Raw genomic sequence first — 19757 nt, forward strand, 5'->3', positions numbered from 1 at the left:
TAACTCCATATTTAGGATGCATTTTACTAAGGAGTCTATAATTTTAATTTTATTTTGTGATCATGTCTATAATATAAACCACTGTAAATAATGACAAGCTAGCATCTATAATATAAAATGAATGAGAAGCAGATCAAGATAGATCAATCTCTAAACAATTAATTCATCATTTCATTCTTTTACTTATAAATTTTTGTTCTGACAGTAAAACAATGTAATTAACTGAGATGTTCATATACATATAACAGCACAGTTTGGTAAAACCAGCAACATAACAGTGATATGATCTATTAGAATAACATGTGCTGTAAAACGTTGGCAAAACTGTATACAAATGTGTTTTAAAGTTTTTTTTTTTTTTTTTCTCTTTTCTGTTTTTAAAGAACAATTTCCCATTATACCACACCAAGTACCAGCAGGTGCATTAAGCCACTGAGAAAAAAAAGCTCTTGCTATTACAGTTAATTTGATTGATCAATGTCACTGTACACTTACAGATAGCTGCTTCACATTTTCTCCTGTAATGCATATTCGGCAAATCTGAAATACTTCCTTAAAACTTTTACCCAATTCATGCCACAATATAGAGTCCACGGTGGAAAGGGAAAGAAATGAATGAAATTAAGTGTATATTGACAATGTAACACTGATTCGATGTAAAATACTACCACATTTACATGGACCTGGAAAAGTCTGTACGTTTTGGGAACATGGGACAGATTTTCATTTTTCACTGAATAAGCAGCAAGGGTGAAGTAACATTACAGTATTTACTTTAAAAGTGCACTCAATGTTCCACATCTCTTTGAGGACAATCTACCGATCAGTGCCGAGAACATTCTGGAAGGCTTCCACAATGTAAACCACCATGTCTGTATGCCATGAAAATGTGGTGTATCCTGGCTGAAATCTGGACTTGTATATCTTGGTGTAGGTTTTACAACATTTGCATGTTCAAAACAGACTAAATAAATCTCAGGGACGGGGAAGCAGGGGGCTGGGGGCAGGGACCGGGGCGCGAGGTTTTAGTGGGATTCTCCATTCACTGACGATCCTTCTCCCCGCGGCGAGGACGACCGGGAGATCCCTCTTTCAGTGTTGTCGGAACTAGAGCCGCTTTGACTGTGCTGGTCGGCAGATGTAGCGCTGGAAGTTGGTGTTGACTTTGCTTTCTCCTTAAAGTCTGTGATAATAACAGTCAGGTCTCCTACTGTGACTTCCAAGTGTTGGGCGCTGCTCCTGTCCACGTTTTTTAATCTTGGCCTGCAATGGGAAAACAGAAAACGCAATTAGAAATCCTCTTGGAAAAACGATGAACCGACAACCACACGTGCATTACGTCATGTTTATTCATCACATTGGGTGTTCCTCAATAGCTAACAAGACATCGGGTTCCCATTAAAACAGAGCATTAGTCCTACCAATTCATGGTCACTAGATCTGAAAGCAATGTAGCTAATAGTTGTGGCAAATTGTTATATATTTTTGAATTCACCTTTGAATGTACACCTGCAAAAAGAGCTTAATGTATTACAGTTCTCTATTGGTAACACATGCTTATGAAGAAACAAGCGTTATAGATGGTTAGATTAAGGGGAAAAAAAATATATATATATATTTAGCTGCACTACATGTACCATAATGCCAATTTACCTCATTTTCTTGTGACTGTTCTTTTTGAGTGTGGTTTCCTTTTCTGTTTTATCTTTTTTCTCTTTCTTTGGTTGTGTTGGGGAAGCAAACTGCTGGGTTACTTGCTGTGCAACCAACTGGGAAACTGGACGAGGTTTCCTGTAATACAAAACATACAACTTTGATTATGAAAATTATCCAGACAAACATGCATTACAGCAACACTGAACAGTATGTCACACACATACAGACACTTAAATAAATCCTAAACCCTTTTCATCCACATTTAAATTCATAAATGAATTTACAAAGATGCGTCTTTAATATAGTTGTAATTATATACTTCCTGAAGTTCACGCAACTTAAAAGATCAGTTTTCTACCATATCATCCATATCACATCTAGCATCTTAATGCAGTTATGGACATGCCATGGGATAGAAACATCCATTATACAGAATTCCTAATCAGTGATTGTTTGAAGAATACTTGACTTGTATAACAAGGAACAGGTAGATGCTCTGGGAAAAAGCGATGTCGAGGCTTGCTTATAAAGTGGAATAAACAAAATGATTAATTTTAAGTGTTAACTGGTGCCAGTGAAACAACATGAAGCACAGAGCTGATGCCATCTCTGAAGATGGATACAGCCTGGATTACACGTAACTACCCACAAAGTAAGCAAGGGACACTAAAATTCACACAAAGCAATGGAACTGCAGTAAAAACGGCATCATAGCGGCAGTAATTTCCGTTCCAAATTAAGAAAACAATTGTAAATAAAGTGCTTAAAGGATTGTCATGACAACAGAAAAGCATTTATATTTATTTCAAATAATATATTTTCAAATCCAAAAAGAATACAAAATATTTGCCACATTATAGAAGCCCAGGTAACGTTGAGAGACAGCAGATGCATTACACATTCAAACCACTTAGGAGTACCATATTGCACAGAACACAGTCAACCCCATTAGGATGTCTTTAATTCAGATATCTGTGTGCCACCCATCACTGATATATCTGGGTAATCCTTGTGTTCAAACTCATGCTGGTGAGAAATCACAGATGTGTTCAATAAAAGCACAGAACTGTCCCCTAAAAGCTAATGCATGTAAAGCTCATACCAAACCAAGGATCCCAGAGGTGTACTTTATATTATCAGAGAATTTCCCAAGTTACACCACAAATCACAAAAAGAGAAACTGGTGAACTTTGATTACACTGAAATAAACATCTACTGTGGAGATCTTATCACAGTTGTAAGTGTTCCCCTGCAGCTGAACCGTTTCTCAACATTGCCCTGGTGAAGGGATTAAAAAGTACAGTAGGATAACCTAATCACCACATATACTGCTCTTTGTTGTACAATTAAGAATGCGAGTATTAAAAAGGTATCCATATCCTTATACTATTTTTTAGCAAGAGAAAAAAATACTAATGCGGTTTATTCTGTTGGCAAAACCAGCAAGCTTAAAAGTGGGTCACTTGTTATCCCTTTGGATATGTGAAGGCGCTGCGGCGGCATTTAATGATGCGATTTCTTGCTTTGAGAACTGGTTACAGAACGAATGGGTGACATTTGTAACATGGCTCAGTATTAACATCTCTGCGTGAAGCACACAATGCCCTGCTTCTCCCTCACTCGAGCTGTGCATCTATTACAGGTGGACAAGATGGTAATCGTGAGAGATCCCTAATCAGATTAAGTTCGTCAGCTGTGCTACATTATAACTGTCACTGATATTCATAACCCCTCAGCCAGAATTTATTTCACATCCGTGTACAAGACACACACACACAAAAAGCAGCCGTGGTGTACTACATCAAGGGCTAGACTGCAGCTCTCTCACACACATACATGCCATCGAATGTGTGTGTGTGTAACGCCACTACCAGATAAATTATTTGTATTTCTAATACATAAATGTAGGCCATCTGCTGTGAAAGAGGAGTGTAAACTGCTGTTACTTGGGAAGTAAATGCTAAAGCTTGAATAGGTTATATTCTTAAATGTTGAGGGGGTAAAATATATATTAAAGAAAAAAAAAGAAAACTGAACCTTGTCATAAGAAATTCAGATTTGCTAAATATCATGAACAGCCCAGTCTGAAAAGACCATTTAAGCTGCCTTGGCTAAAGCATATTCTCAATGACAATATAAGATTAATAATTTACATTTACTGAAGAACTCATAAATAAACAAGGCATTGGACACCTGTTCCATCGGATACACTAAACTTGAAGGATCTTACTATAGCTCACTCACTGCCAAAATACAACTGCTGTTCAAAAATGGCACTCGTTTGGATTATACAGACTAAGATATCTATATATTTTTTAATCAGAATTACCACAATAATACTATAAACATCAAATGGAATGGAAGCTTTTAAGATCCATCATCTAATATAAACCCATAAAAGGCAGGTAACCATGCACAGGATTTATCTTTTTCATCACAGAAGATGTTCTTTTGCCCTGGACTCATAAAGAAGTCTGAGAAACAATGCGTCTCGATCTTGTGTCTGATTATATGCTTGGAGTGCACCCAGTGCATGTCTGGCAAAAAAATGTAACTTTATAAAAATTCATTAGTGTAAACGGCTCTACTAAAAGACCCATCTGCTCTCCTGCCACGGTATGAGCATGCGGTAGAGATCGCCCCTGGAAGTGATCTTTCAATTCAATCACACCCTTATTGCACACTGCCCTCTTTCCAGCTGACATTAAACAGATGAGCCCTACAGGCCTCCAACAGAAACAGCCCCCCAAAACTCACTGCATTGTAACTACTGCAGGGGGAAAAAAAAAGAAGGAAAAAAATGTTAGAAACTATAACCCACAGAAAGAACAAGCAGACATGCCCAGAAATTAGGTTTAACTGTTGGTCATCAGCCAGATAGAAGGATTTATTTCTCAGGTACAGGAATAAGCTTTACAAGGATTGATGCATGTTTATTTTTATATTTGTATTAATATTGTGTTCCTATATATAACAAAGCATACAACCTGGAATTTGAATGTTGTTTTAAAGCCAGTAAAACCACTTAGTGTGCTTTTAAATAAACAATGTTGATGGATTTGAACGCTGAAGAAATTCTCAGGAATTTTGCCTCCTTACTCCCAATCAAGCCACAGTACTTTCTTTGAACCAACTTATTTTAATTATTTTTTTATACTTATAATTATTAAAGGCATCAAGTAATGCTCAGTATTGGACCATGAGAGTATTTTTCAATATTTTTAAATTTTCCTATATTCAACTGGGAAGTCAGCCCAACTCACTACAGCTTTCACAACTCTGTTTCATACTTTTTACAATCTTTTATTTGTTTTTAATGTCGAGTTCCTCTAAATGAAGGATTAAATGGTAGAAATCAGGGTCATCCTTTTATACATTATTGAAGTGTTTGCTTACAGGGCTCACTGGCATTTAATCTTCCCGTGATCACACAGCTATTTATAAAAAAGTAATTAGAAATGCTGTGCTGGGAAAGAAGAAAAAAAACTTTCCTCAAAACGGTTCACAGGAAGGGTTCATGAAAGTGTTCAAAAACCTTTAATTATATGATAGGTAATTTTAAAACGCAGCATTTGTTTCATTCTTGACACATATAAACCTTATGATAAGGTTGCAAAATTGTATCAGATGTCCTGTAAGAGAGCGGAGTGTGTGTATTGATTCAGATGAACATTTTGGAGAACTGAGTTAAAGGGAAGTACACAAAACAAGTGGGCTAATGGAACAAAATGTTAAAACAAAATGTGACAATACCACTACATTTGCGAGTATAAGATTTTATAACATATGATCAATTTAACCCCCCATAAAACATTAGGCCTACCTAACAAACACATACTTTTCTAAAGATTACATGTGCTGGTTATTTTCCTTTCCTACACTAAATACGGTCCAGGTACGATAAGTTTCAGATTAAACATTTTCTCAGATGCATCCTTTTCACCTTGATTCAAAAAGATTTGTAATCTTTCTGAATACAAAATGTGCATCTTAAACAAAAACAGATTTACAACAGTTGTAACTATTATTGCATTCCTAATAATGATTCATGTATGAACATTTCTGCTGACATCACACAAGACAGTTTTGTTATTATACAGACAACCTTTGCTTTTATTTTTACACTTAACAAATCCTGACATCACAGGTTCCTAATGAATCATGTTGAAAACTTGAGACTGCAATTTAGTAAGTGTTGCATGCAAAAGAGTGTGCCATGCAAGAGCACAGGTCCTCACTCTGGCACTCCCTATTGCTGTAACACTAATGAAATCAAGATGGCCATATCTGAAAGAAACATACAGTCAGTACGATATTAGCTTTAACTACAAAACAGATCACTGATCTAATAATATACAGCAGTAAGTTCAGTTACTAATCAGAGCTGTTTCCAACACAGGCCAGACTGCACATCCAATCAAACTGTTAAAATCAATGCGCCTCTTTCATTAAACATTCAAATGACCCAAAAATACAACTTTACAGCTGAAGTACTTATAAGCATCTAAAATGCTGTTTCAGGGAAGTTGCCTCGTCCAATTTTCATATTATTCCAATTAAAAATGACTTTCTTCAAAACCGTTATTAAAACACAGATTTTCAGATCAGTAAAGGAAAAGTACGGAAGCTTATTAGCGCCACAGAGAAAAAAAACGCAATCTCATATTAATGCAATAGACCTATGTTTCTTTCTCTCTCTCTCTCTCTCTCTCTCTGTGTAGCACTAATAACCTTCTGTAGAAAAGCTCATTATAATTTACATAAAATGTATGTTCCTGAATAGGTCCTTTATCAAACCACCACAAATCAGCTTACTGACAGGAATAACTTTGTGCAAACAACCTTAAAATTAAAGTGTGAATTTGTCTCTTAAAATTAAATAAAGTGAAATACTTAAATGTACTGGAATGCATACCACTAACTATGCAGAATATTAAAAACAAAACTGCTTTTTAATTGACACTACAGAAAAATGGAAAAAGAAAAAAGGGAACACTGAAATGGGAAGGCTGCCATAGCACCCTAACCTGACCCAGTTTCTGACAGGCTTTTCCAGAACATAAAGTGCTAGGTGGGCTCAGATAACAGTGGCAATGGAGTGAATGCTTGACAGGTCATCCATTTAAGAGTAGATTTCAAATCATGCCTGGTGCCTCTTCAAACAGCACTACACACCTATAACAACACATAGAATAACAGATATATCGGAGGTATTTAGCCTGGAAGAAAAATATAAACTCCCTGTAAAATACAGCAGTCCCACATGATGATACATGATAGGCATGCTGAAAGCCAGCCGGATTTTCCTCCCTATTACTCTGTACTTACAACAGCCACCTCACTTTTAAAGCACTTTTTTTCCCCTCTCTTTGAGATCTGTGAAATGTGTTAATCCTTAAAACTATTAAAATTTTTTTAAAAAAAAAGTGTTTTGTGCTTGCCGAGTGCGATGGTGCTTTCGTGCTATGGGGATTAATGTGTGTGGGGGAGGCTGTTAGTCATTTCTGAAATCCCGGTCCACCGAGGAATCAAAATATATTCATGCCACACTACTGCTTTAGTTAGTTTTTTTCTTTTTTCTGAGAAGATATGACTCTATAGAAGGGGAAGTTTGATCTGAAGGAAAGTTACTTCTCAGCCTGTCCTTCCCAGCTCATTTACAGATTCCACCACACACCATACATCACCAATGGTCACACAAAGACAGACAGTCCAAACACACGGGATTAGTTTGCATCACTCGCATGCATCATTTGCTGGCTAATGCAATAGCATAGTGGGGGGGGGGGGGGAGGAGAGACAGTAATTCTGTGGAAAAATGGTTAAATGAACACACAATAAGCATTTTAACAGCTTCTCACACACAAGTATCATCAAGTTAAAACAAAGAGGCTGAATATCAACATCTTTAATGAAAAGGGGATTGCCTTCCATTAACTTTTATGTTTAATTTATTTATTGTTTTAAACACTCACAACCCATTCCTAAAAGGATTCTCACAAAGGATTTCCATACCCTGTTCTGCTGGGATGCACAGTCTCGCCAAAATCAGTAAGAATATCACAGGAGCACTCAAATAGTATAAAGTCATAATCATCTCTCGGATACTACATCAGATTAGTCTTCATTTGAACTGTCGGCAAATCAGCTCAAATGACCTTATACAATTATTAATTGAAATGAGAATGATCCCAAATTGAATATAATTGCTTTGACATTAATACAGTGTGCACACTGTGCATGCCGATACATACTTTATTTATTCAATGCATTCAATAGAAGCAGAAAAAATGGCTAATGGAGTCTCACAGAATGAAATTTAGAGTTGTGAAGTGCTTGGAGATAATGCACAAAACATAGATCATACTTTGAAAGGAAGCAAAACTGCCCTGACATTCAACTCCCTGCATTTCTGTTGCTTCTAATGTAAGCTGTAGTTAAATTCCACATTTTGTAAGTCCAACACAAAATATATTGGTCCTCGATCAAGAACAAACTCCCAAATGGTCAGGGGTGTCTAATTTAGACAAAACAAAATGAGATATTACTTTCAATTAAGCAGATTAAAATTTAAAACAAATAATTAGTGATGTTCCAGAGTCTGAATATCCATTACATTTGGCTTCTCCTAAAGTGCAAAATATGCATTAGACCTAATGAATAGGGCTTCATGTTTTCTCAATCTGTCAAGAACAAAATAAGATAAAAATGCACATCACTGAAGTTTTGGCAAGATGAAATCACTCATCTACTAGTATTTCTATTGTCATGTCAAGGTCAGGCAAATTAAAATGTTTGCAGTGTGTGCAAAAGACAATGCTGTTCTTTATTCCCAGTCAGGAAATGTGGATAAAATTCATTACTGCCACCACAATGGCTCCCTCTTTTGAAAATGCAAGATGAACAGATTATATAACAAAATACTGCTTTATATTTGATCATCTTTAAAACATGTTCAGAAGCCAGTCTAGACAGCAGCAGCGGCCACTCAAGTTATTTACAGATCTTGTTCATCTTCTGGTTCACGTTCTTCATGTCCCACAGAGAAAGTCATGACACGGGACAATCGTTAAGATGTAATTTTACGATTTTGTAATTCACATTTGCGGTTGCTAATATTTATGTAACGTCTTGAATTTCGAAATTCTTCATTGGATATTTATTACATGCTGTGTTCTGCATTCATAATACGGCACTGGAATGCCCCCCAAGTCATTTTAAGGTAAGGTTTACTGCTTTTATTCTTAATAATGTTACACAAAATCAAACCATTAACATTTTGATTTACAAATTAACTTTAATGAAATTCACCTCAAAATATGATGTTCCTCAGAATATTGGTCTGAAAATTATGATGGATCCCATAATTTGAAAGCACTAAAATACCCCACTGGCGAAAGCAATTAGGCATTTTGTTATTTTAGCATGGATTCAACCTTTTCATAGACTCACCTATGAGATTTATTTCTGTATGAAAAGTAAAAAAATAAAAATAAGATTAAACAATTACAAAATAAGGTTAGTACATCCACCACAGTGCTAAAAAAGACATTCAAATTGATCAGAACATTTAACAATAAAATACAAGTGATATTTAAGTGTCCTTTTTTGTTTTCCAATCATTTGCCGCGATTCTTTTAACCTTCAGTCTTTTAATGATGTGGCAAAGCTCCCATTTTAGTATCTTTATTCTGCTGTCTGTTCTTGTAAGATGTCTGACCCATTTTCACTTACCAGTTCTTCTTTCATCCATTTCAGTGATTTCACTCCAAATATATTCTGTGGTTTCCTTCTTGTTGTGCCCAGCATGCTTGCTAAGCACTTTATGGAGCCTGTTCAATCCCCCCGGCTAATGTTTGGATCAGAAACACAGGTCAATACTATGAGGACACCGTAGTAGATTGTTTGTTTATATCATCGGTATTCAAGGGCCACATAGACAGTTTAACTGGAAGGAAGGTTCAGGACATACTAGCGATTCAAATAAAAATAAAACCTCTTGCCATCCCTGTACAGCAAATGTTTTCATCAAAATAATCCACCTAGTAGGTCTATCAAATGGTAAATGGTAATTTTGTCTTAGAAATGTATAGCTTGACAGCCCATCAGTCCTAATCACCTCCTAGATATTTTTTTTTTTATTCTTGACTTCTGCATTCCAGCTCCTTCCATAACATTTCGATGGGGCTAAGGTCATGCCACTAAAGAGAAAAGCTCATCAAATTATAACCTGTAATTTTTCATTTAACATATGATGGTTTTGTGATTGGGGTCACTATCATTGACCAAGACTTTCAAACTGAAGACATCTTTCTGGAAGTAATACTCAGCATATTATTAGCTCTTTGGTTCCAGGACTTTTCTTTATGAAGGGCTGCTGCAGCTTTACATTTTAAGACAGAACCTCTCGATTCAAGATTTCCTCTAATGCACTGCTTCCCATTTGTTACAATGAACAAATAGAGAAAACAGACTTCCAGTGAAATTGCAAAGAAGTACTGTAAAGGTGCTTAAGCATAATAGTCTGGGGCAGTCCCAGAAGGCCACAGTTTTCCGTTCCAATGGTCAAAATGCTGTCCACTGCAACCGATGAACTTGAAATCACAACCACACAATCTCTGGAGCCCTCTTTAGAGTATGTTTACTTGCCCTCCCCATTTATGCATCTTGAGATTATAAACACATCAGTCCACTCAGCTAAGCTTTACTAACAGGGCTCTACTGGCAATAGGGGTCACAATGGGCCTATTTTAACTCTGAACAACTGAAAGGGAAATTTTTCCCTGGGTATTGCTTCCTTTATTATGTCTAAATCACCCTCTAAAAACAAAGAGATGCAAACTGTACACCATATTTAGTTTCCATAGAACATTTTATTTTTATTGCAGCAAGCTGAAGAACAGCCATTGCCAGTTTCGTATACTTTAGAATTACTTTAAAACAAATGTAACATATTAAACCAAAGGTCAACCTTGAGTAAGAAAAAATACCCAAGCAATTTTTGTGTGGGAGGGAGGGGGAGAGAAATCAGATTTTGGTGGATCCAGTGTTCCTCACATCTAACAAAATATAATAAACGGAAAGACGACTACTCAGTTACTAAGCATTTCTCTCCACTGTAATAATCTTCTTCAAACAGTACCTATCCATTTGCTCAAAAGGATTTTTAATTATACGTTGCTTAGGCTATATCTCTGTGCCAGTCTAGTAAAGCTCCCACACCAACAAAACATGTTATTGCCACGCTGATCTCACACTATCCTCTTGCTGCATCTCCCATTTTTAACAGATGGCTCAGTGCCTCCCATGGTTTGTTGCAGCTCAGCAGATTTCAATCTTCTTCCCCCCCAAAATGGCCTGTACTTACATCATACGTCATTAAGAAGGAAAAAAAAAACACAATCAGAATTTTCCGGTATCTGCAAATGGAATTCAGATGCAAAAGGGTCTCTAAAAATGTCAAGTTAAATTCCCACTTGAATATAGGTCATCATTTATATGATTTGGAAGAATAAGTAATAGGCCTAATATAATTTATAAAGCAGACCACATGAAAAGTGGAAAAGAGTATCAAAAGGGACTCAGAAACTTGCAACTGTAAATTTCTCTCAGGGCCACGTTGTATCTTTCTTCACAAAATAATCTCATGTGCAGTAAGTGTTGGTAAGTGCTAACAGAAGAATGGGAGGATCTGCATCACATCCTGTTCAATTACCAGTCTTTTACTGTTATTGTTACATACAAAAAGGACAGCTACTGAAAAACTGGTTGACAATACCAAAGGAGATGTTTATATAACACCTATTGCTATTTAGGTTACAAGTGAATAAGAGAATAGTAAAAACCTACAGAGAAGTAATGAAAGGTTCACACCTAGTAATCCTGGATGACAAAAGATGTCCATTTTCTTTTGTCCTGTAATACTACAACAAAAAACCCTTACACTACATTAAGCTGTCAGCATTCTACAATTAGGCTAGGTCCAATCTGACAATTCCCAGATTCGCCATTGGCAGCCCATAGATCTAGATGTTTACTGATACATATAATATCCCATTTTCAAATGACCTTTAAAGAGGTTAAAAGAAATACCACAGTTAGCAATGTCAGACTTCCTATTTTATAGCAACGACCTAAAAACTGTCTGTTACCTCATTTGTTTGGATATCATATTTGGCCTTAAAAACACTCAAATCACAAACCCCTTTCACTGTAAAGCTGTAGAGAGAGGAGAGATAATCCACACACTTTACTTCACAAGATGTTACAAAGAACTTGCTACACTGACACTCTCACCCATTCAACATCACATTCCTTCAAAATCTCTCTCAGTTCTATTACTTCCGAATTTCTCCTTTTTGGAGTAAAACGGGTATCAATTCAGACAGACATAACTTGAGACAATGCGTTAATTACAAGACTAGATTTCAGTAACAGATGTACCCTTGAGCAAGGTACTTTACCTAGATTGCGCCAGTAAATGCCCAGCTGTATAAATGGGTAACGTTTAAAAAAAGAATGTGATATATTGTAACAATTGTAAGTCACCCTGGATAAGGGTGTCTGCTAAGGAATTGAGAAATTGATCAATTAGGTACAGACAAAATGTTATAATAAGATATAATTTAATGGATATTATATAGGATATAATACATAACTAATTCTGGGGTTGTTAAATGAAACAAGTACAAATCTTATTTATTATAAATACATATTATACATGTGGTAAATATGCATTGTGTTACTAAACAGGTCAGGTTGTGCTGTTCTTTAACCATGTAAATATTTAGGCTATAAAATAATAAATCGTGAATCAAAAACAAAGTGTATTTTTAAAAATATGTTTCCAAATGGCTGAACAATTTAAGAAGACCCCCCACCACCTTTCAGCCAAAGGCATATTGACTGAGATGGATGAACCTGGATGATATGCAAGTGCTAAACACTTAAGATTTCCTTGCACATTAAAATAAAGCTTAAATGTGTCTACTTCATTAATACTGGGATCCATTTAACCGGAAACTTTGGGGATATTGGGTTTTCAAGGTTAGACTCTAAAAACTAAGATTGTCAAGGTCTACACAAGCATTTTATGCACTGTGTATGCATGTATACAAATGGCATGCCTAACAGGTAGAATTGCATCAGAGTATGGGTATTCTGTGCTGAGTTAGTTCGGTACAACTTTGAGGGGCTGACATTTTCATGATTGTTCAGATACAGGTTAGCAGAAGAGGAGTGGATTTAGATCCAGAAACACCAGAAGAAATCTTAGGTTGTAAATGTTGGAATTTAGAGAAAGACATCTCTACTATGTACAAACATGGCTTCAAAATCAGGAAAAGTAATGTATAATACATTTGCATCCCTGAGAGGAAGTCAAAGCTAAAATAGAAAAGCACTGTGAAGTAGTTCTACATATCAACACTGGTCATTTATAATGTAGAACACCTACTGCTATCAAGATAGTTACAACGTCAACTAAGAAAAAATGTGAATGCCATTTAATAACTCCATTCATAAGTCTGCAAAAGACTGAAATGATTAAGGAAATAAATCTGCTGCAAATGGTAAAAACAATCTTCATATTCTCATAAAGCTACCATGAAAATGTGTTGGGGGGGCGGATAGAAGTATATGGACTTCCTCATGTTTGATGAGCTAAGCAATAATGTTTTTCCTACACATTCTGCCAACATATACATATTGCTTAACCCCACGTTTAAAATAATGTTTCTTGATCTCTGTCCTGTTCACAAGTCAATGGATGATCTACAATGAAAAAATATTAATTAATAAATACGATGGTTGAGCAATATGTGCTAGATTTCAAGCGTCAGACGAGAAAACGTAAAAATAATGACTTTTGTACAGAGCTACTTGTATGTTATGAGCAATCAAGCATTAAGCTACCTTGAGCTATAAACCTTCACAGTATAAAAGTAAATGCACACTAAAATCACATACTGATGTCTTCTACAACCAAAATATACAAGGCTGTATTAAACTAAAAGCTTTCTGGGGCCTTTGGTAAAAATAGCATCACACTTGTCTATATTGACACACAATTATTACGAACTGAACACTGGAGCAGTGACACAGTTAATAGGAGTTATAGTAAAAGGCACACTGCAACATGTAGGAAGGGATTGGCCCAAAAGAAAAATCTAAATCCAGAAATGCTGATAAAGCACCAAAAAATGCACTCTTTGACACTAGCTTACATGTTATCATCTGCAGTTTAATGGTTGTCAGTCATTTAATAAAGTTGCTCATACTGAGCCAGCAGGCTTGTCTGACACTTGGAAGCACATTTTAGTTCACTCCAATTCAGACTTGGTGCTTTATAACGTCTTTACAAATAATATAATGTCTAAGGCTGGCATTTCTGCTGTGTTGTTTTTATTCAATCATTCAATATTTACTTTACTGCAGTATCTCAATCACATTGTCTTTTAGAGATCATATTCAAATTGCATGTGAAAAACTAGGCCGACTGAGGAAATCGAGCATTATAATGCTTTATTTTTATATTTATTCTTCATTTAATTTAATAAATAAAACCTAGAGATAAATTCACAAGGATTAGATTTCCGAAAACCTTATAGTGATCCTAACTGGGTACTTGATATTTCAAATATATTTCAGCCTTACTTCAAATGATCACTAGAAGCATTGTGAAAGCTTTCCAAAACCATCCTCATCAATGTGCTTTCAATTACAGTAAGCTTTTTCACCTTTCTCTCAAAGCACATGGAGCTCTGTTAAACCTGTACTTTATAAAACATTCATCTCCCCCTTAGCGATCGCACGGAACCTGCTCCAAATGTACAACTTGTCAGCATTCATTACAGAGTCTGTCTTCAAAGGTCTGATAAGGATCTGTTGAATGCAGCAAATTCTAATTCTATAGATGAAAAAGAAACATGTCACAATGATAAATGAATAAAAGACAGTCTAATCATGGCTGAGCTAATAAGCTAACCTATGAAAATGAACAAATACATCCTGCACATGCACAGTTCTACTCTGTGTAAACAGCTTCTTAGCTATTAGTAAATGTATATTGATTAATTATGGAAAAAATATGAATTTTAATACATTCATAGATTGTATCTCCAAAGACACCGAGTGATGATGTCACCTTCATAAACTTCCAGCTGCCCACAGTTGAAACAGGATTCCTGCTGGAAACAAGATATTGCCTCTCATCTGGGCTATGCTAACCTCCTGGTGACACAATTTCTAAATGAAATCAGAAAGCCTCTGATTTCACACTGATTAAGCCGTTGCATACTAATGAACCAGGACCATGTTGAGCTCGACAGCTGCTGCGGTCTCATCTCCTCTGGCGGCTGCAACACCTCGAGGAGGCTAACCCATTTGCAGCATGGCTCACGAGAGACAATTAAGAAAACATAACCAAGAAGACCTGAAGATACTGGGGGAAATGGCCACGTGTCAAGAAGGATTATATTAAAAAAATAAAAAATAAAAAAACACCAATCTCTACATTTTTAAACCCACATTAATCCGATCTGGCATTATTCCGTGATCTTTTGCTACAATCTATATTTTCAGTTTAAAAACCGCAAGGAAGTAAAGGTTTCTTTTCGGCTACGTTTACTTCTAAACTAACGTTCTGGAACTCATACGCCGTCTCTGGCTGAGAATCACAAGCGTCAATGTCAGGACAAATATAACTACAGAATAGTGTTTGTCAGCTGGCTTTGCCAAAGCCTCTCCCATGACCACAAAAACACTTGCATGACTGATGGCGAGGGAGCTGCAGTAATTTAATGTCTTTCCCCACTCCCCTGAGGTCATCCTCTCATCCAGGCTGTGGAAGAAGCTTGTCACAGCTGTAAGACAAATGCTCATTCTATCTAGTCTAGTTAGATTATGACTTGGGACTTTCAGAAGCAGGTCAGCAAAACAAAGAGAGGATTCTCCCCGATTCTACTAAAAGCAAAATATTCTTATATTGCTTCTCTCTCAGACATATTTTATAACGTTTGGTCTTGACTCTTGACAGTAAAAAACAAACACACATGGCAGAAAGCTGGGGATACAAAGAACTGCATTGTAGCAAATGCATCTGTATTTATATCATATATTGACGTCATTCATTTTCTTCCATTCCTATCGAATTTCATTAATGTGAAGTGCCTGGACCACAAAGATTAGTAAAGATGGCCTATACGAAGTAATCTGACCTGTGATATGTGTAGTAATACATTTAAAATAAAAGGAAGACACTTAGGCTCTTTTTGTGCAGGACTAATTTTGTTAACCGCTTTAGTTTTAGTTTTTGTTAATACATTAAAATAATCTATTAACCAGGTATGTATGGTATGACTACTAAAACTGCAGCACATCAGGTCAATAGCAACAAATAAAAAACAAAGAATCAGGAATCATAACAACAGTAACTATATACAAACATTCCTAATATCCAGTTAAGAAATATTAAAGAATATCCAGTTTAAGCTAAATAAACATAATTGCCAAAGACGTGAATTAATCACAAACATAATCCGAAACATTCTTGGTGTTATTCATGGATTATTCAATTTAGATTTGGACCACAACTGAAACAGAAATGTCACTACCGATTCAAACCTATTACTTCCTAAGCCGTTGTTGCTGTGGAGACTTGACTGTGGTGATCGGTGATTATCTAAACCCTTTGCTTGTTCCGAGTGATAGGATGTGCAATCTAAATGTTTAAACACTCTCTGCTACTATGGTTACACGCTAGCAACCTAAAACTGACAACCAGGATGGTTTTACGAAATATTTTCATGTCCACATAACTGATACAGTAGTATCACATTCCCCATTTCTCTCCCTTAACTTACAACTCACTGCACCAATCTTAAAAGATACCAGAACCTTAATCAAATATTAATGCATTTACCATCTTTAATTACCTTTCTATTTGGTTTAAACAATATATAAACCTGTATTAGGTACAGGATTTAATTTTAGTCATATAACCAGGCTGTTATTGACAACGGTGTTTGATTAGGCCTATGCATTGCTGGGGTCAATTAAAAATAAGACTGTATTGTGGGCTGATGAGCAGAAATACAAATACAGGTCATATATTCAAAAACTCAAAATACTAACACACAGTTTTCACTGCATTACTAAAAATATAGATTCATCAGACTAATTTTGTGTATCGAGGCCACATCTAATGAGCAAACAGGCAGCTTCAAATAGCAACTTTAAAAGAAACCACAACAACTGCTAAAGCCGTGTTGATCACTGACAACCAAAACAGCCCTGGTGTTACTACAGTCACACTAAAAATGTTTTTGAAAGGTTTGTTTTGTGTTAAATAAAGCCCAAGTGTCCTGTAAAAGGCACAGTAATATCCCATTTGCAGTTTTTCTTTTTTTTTTAAGTTTAATTTCACACCTAAATCATTAATAACATATAGCATATGGTTTGAGGAAACATGGACCCTTTTATATTTCAGTTATTGTTATGGTTTGCAGGTATTACATTTGCACATATATATGCATATGTAATAGTATTCATGCATGCATTTCTAAATGCATACATGTGTATGGCTGGGTATTCACATTGATTGAGATTGAGGTATCAGAGTGAAACATTGTATAACCCTATATTCCCTGTATGTGCATATACAAAATTTTATTTTCTAGTTGCCACCATGCTATGATTACTTGTATTGAACTTTCACATCAACATGTTAACAAATAATGCACCACGAAAGGCTGAAATGCAGTCGCTTTCAAAAATGCATTGAATAGTAGAGTAAAAAATAAAGGGCACCTCAAAGGACACATCAAAACATTAACCTTGTTGTTCACATAGCAGGCCTAGACTTTTTATCCTTCATGCACAGAGAGGGCAGGACACGTGAAGACTCAATCACAACTCCCTTGGTGTGAATAGAGAAGTCAGATCCCACTGAAACTGCACTGCATCAGTTCCTGTATTCAGTGTGCCAGTGATAGCAACACAGACACTATCTATTCCTAATAGGAACATGCCTTAGTGCTTTGATTGCACTGCTGCGGTTGTTATAATCATTTGTATTATCACTACTGAAAGTATACATTTGCATACTCACAATTCAAACTATGCATTACACTTTTTAAACAAGATCAGCGTTTTCCCACAACAGTCTCCTTTCCCACACACCACCACCCTTCTACAATCGTGAGAATCCGACATTTACAGCCAGACATTTACAGCAGGTCAGAGACGGACGAGGCACACGACGTGTTAGCGGGCCGACTCGGGAGGCGCACTGGGGGCAGGATGTTGTGGGAAAGCCCGGCGCAGCAGCAGCAGCAGCCGGCAGTTTTGCAAACCACTGTCGGGTCGCACGGTCTCCGTGAGATCAACACCGATTAAAAAAAAAAAAACCAAAAAACCAAAAAAAACACACACACAGACCTAAAACACGCGAGATCGCGATCGTACATTTTAAACCGTGCATAGTCTCGTTTGCCCGTGCAATAAATATGAATGATCATCAACAACAACAGACGGTTCACTTTTGCTACACAACCCCCTCCCTCTCTCTCCCTCTCTCTCTCTCTCTCTCTCTCCGCTGGCATGCATCCATAATGAATGCACACCGCCAGGACAAACATCACCTTTCTAATAATAATGATGATCTCAGGGAGCTTTCCAGGCTCTCCCCCACCCCGGTGTATTTGTTTACCTAGCGGAGGCAGAGCACCTGCTTTGTCTGATGCACCACCACCCCCCCAGCCCCGACAAACAATGGCCCTGCTCGGCGGCAATGCACTGCAGGCGACGCACTCACCGTGTCGAGGTCCCCTTCCTGACATCGCACATCATGCACTTGAAAGCCTCGGCGCTGTTCCTGAACGTGCACACGCTGCAGTCCCAGTATCCCTCGTCGGAGGAAGGCTTGGGCTGCCGCTTCGGCCTTCAAAAACGACAACAAAAACACAACACCACTTTTTTTTCCCCCTGTACTGTCGCCACGCCGGCACACGGGGGGCATCCGCTCGGCCCACTTCCCAGACACACACACACACACACAAAAAGGTGCCGGAGCCCGCCGTGACCCGAGAGCGGTCAGACTGACGAGATATCCGCGCCGACGCTGCAATGAAACAGCCCGTCCGCCATGGTTGCTACACTAGCGGCCACCTCACTCACTCACACACACACACACACACACACATATACACACACACACACACACACACACACACACACTCACTCACTCACTCACTCACAGACACACACACACACACTCGCTCGCTTCAATTATTCACACCCACCGCATCCCCGGCGCATCCCTGTCTCTTACGCGTCGGGGTCGTGCGTTACCTGGTCGGGCTCTTTTTGTCTCCCATGGTGCGCAGAGCGGGTCTGTTTCTACGGAGCGGCGGACGGAGGAGCGGGTAGAGATGACCGCGGCGCCCGGATCACAGCGCTTCCAGCTGGCGTGGAAACTCCAGTCGCAGGGTCACGTGGTGGGGGGGTGGCCAATCAGCCGGCAGGCGATTTCCTGAAAGAAACACGAAGCTGAAGGCGGCAGGTTTGCATATGATGGAGGGGACAGACATTGTTGTTGTGTGTCCCCCCTCCTCCTCCTCCTCCTCCTCCTCCTCCCCTTCCTGTATTATGCACTGTCCACCATGCACAGATGCACCCTCCCTGTAACTGAGCCCTTACTGGATATGCATGCCTGCCACTTCCCCCTGCTCACAGTGACTGAGTCTGGGCGTGCAGTTTTGGAGCTGTCTGGGTCAGCTGCTCCCCCCCCATGCCCCACCACCCACCCAGAAAATGAACAAGTTTGCAATTGTGTCGTCCGGAGCGACTTTATGCACAGCTGTGACAGGGGCTGCAGCCGCCACCACCGCCCTCTGCTCCCCATTCGTGTTTTCAACTTGTTTGCCTCTGAGTTGCACTTCTGTCTCTTGAGCATCAGTGTTTGGCGTCTGCGGGTCCATGAAACCCTGGCGCTGTCGATTGCATTCAGTGCATGTTTCTGTCCTGTCGACCGTGATCCCAAAAGCAAACACACAACGATGGCTATGTCCTGATTATACTTTGAAATGTGGCTTCCACCTGCA

The 19757-nt window shown here is 37.9% G+C and overlaps 1 protein-coding gene across 2 annotated transcripts; it reads right to left on the reverse strand.

Moving 5' to 3' along the window:
- Positions 1 to 19267, reverse strand: yaf2 (YY1 associated factor 2). Of its 2 annotated transcripts, none has more exons than XM_066723866.1 (4): positions 19006 to 19267; positions 18470 to 18595; positions 1654 to 1791; positions 1 to 1263 (listed from the first exon to the last, which is right to left on the reverse strand). In XM_066723866.1, the coding sequence occupies exons 1-4, from the start codon at positions 19029 to 19031 to the stop codon at positions 1026 to 1028; spliced, it is 528 nt and encodes a 175-aa protein (XP_066579963.1). In that variant the 5' UTR covers positions 19032 to 19267; the 3' UTR covers positions 1 to 1025. The 2 variants fall into 2 exon arrangements, with proteins under 2 accessions (XP_066579963.1, XP_066579964.1); XM_066723867.1 differs by having other exon boundaries at positions 18957 to 19267.
- Between the last annotated feature and the right edge of the window lie 490 nt (positions 19268 to 19757).

This window comes from Amia ocellicauda, chromosome 15 (assembly GCF_036373705.1).
Source record: "Amia ocellicauda isolate fAmiCal2 chromosome 15, fAmiCal2.hap1, whole genome shotgun sequence".
NCBI lineage: Eukaryota > Metazoa > Chordata > Actinopteri > Amiiformes > Amiidae > Amia > Amia ocellicauda.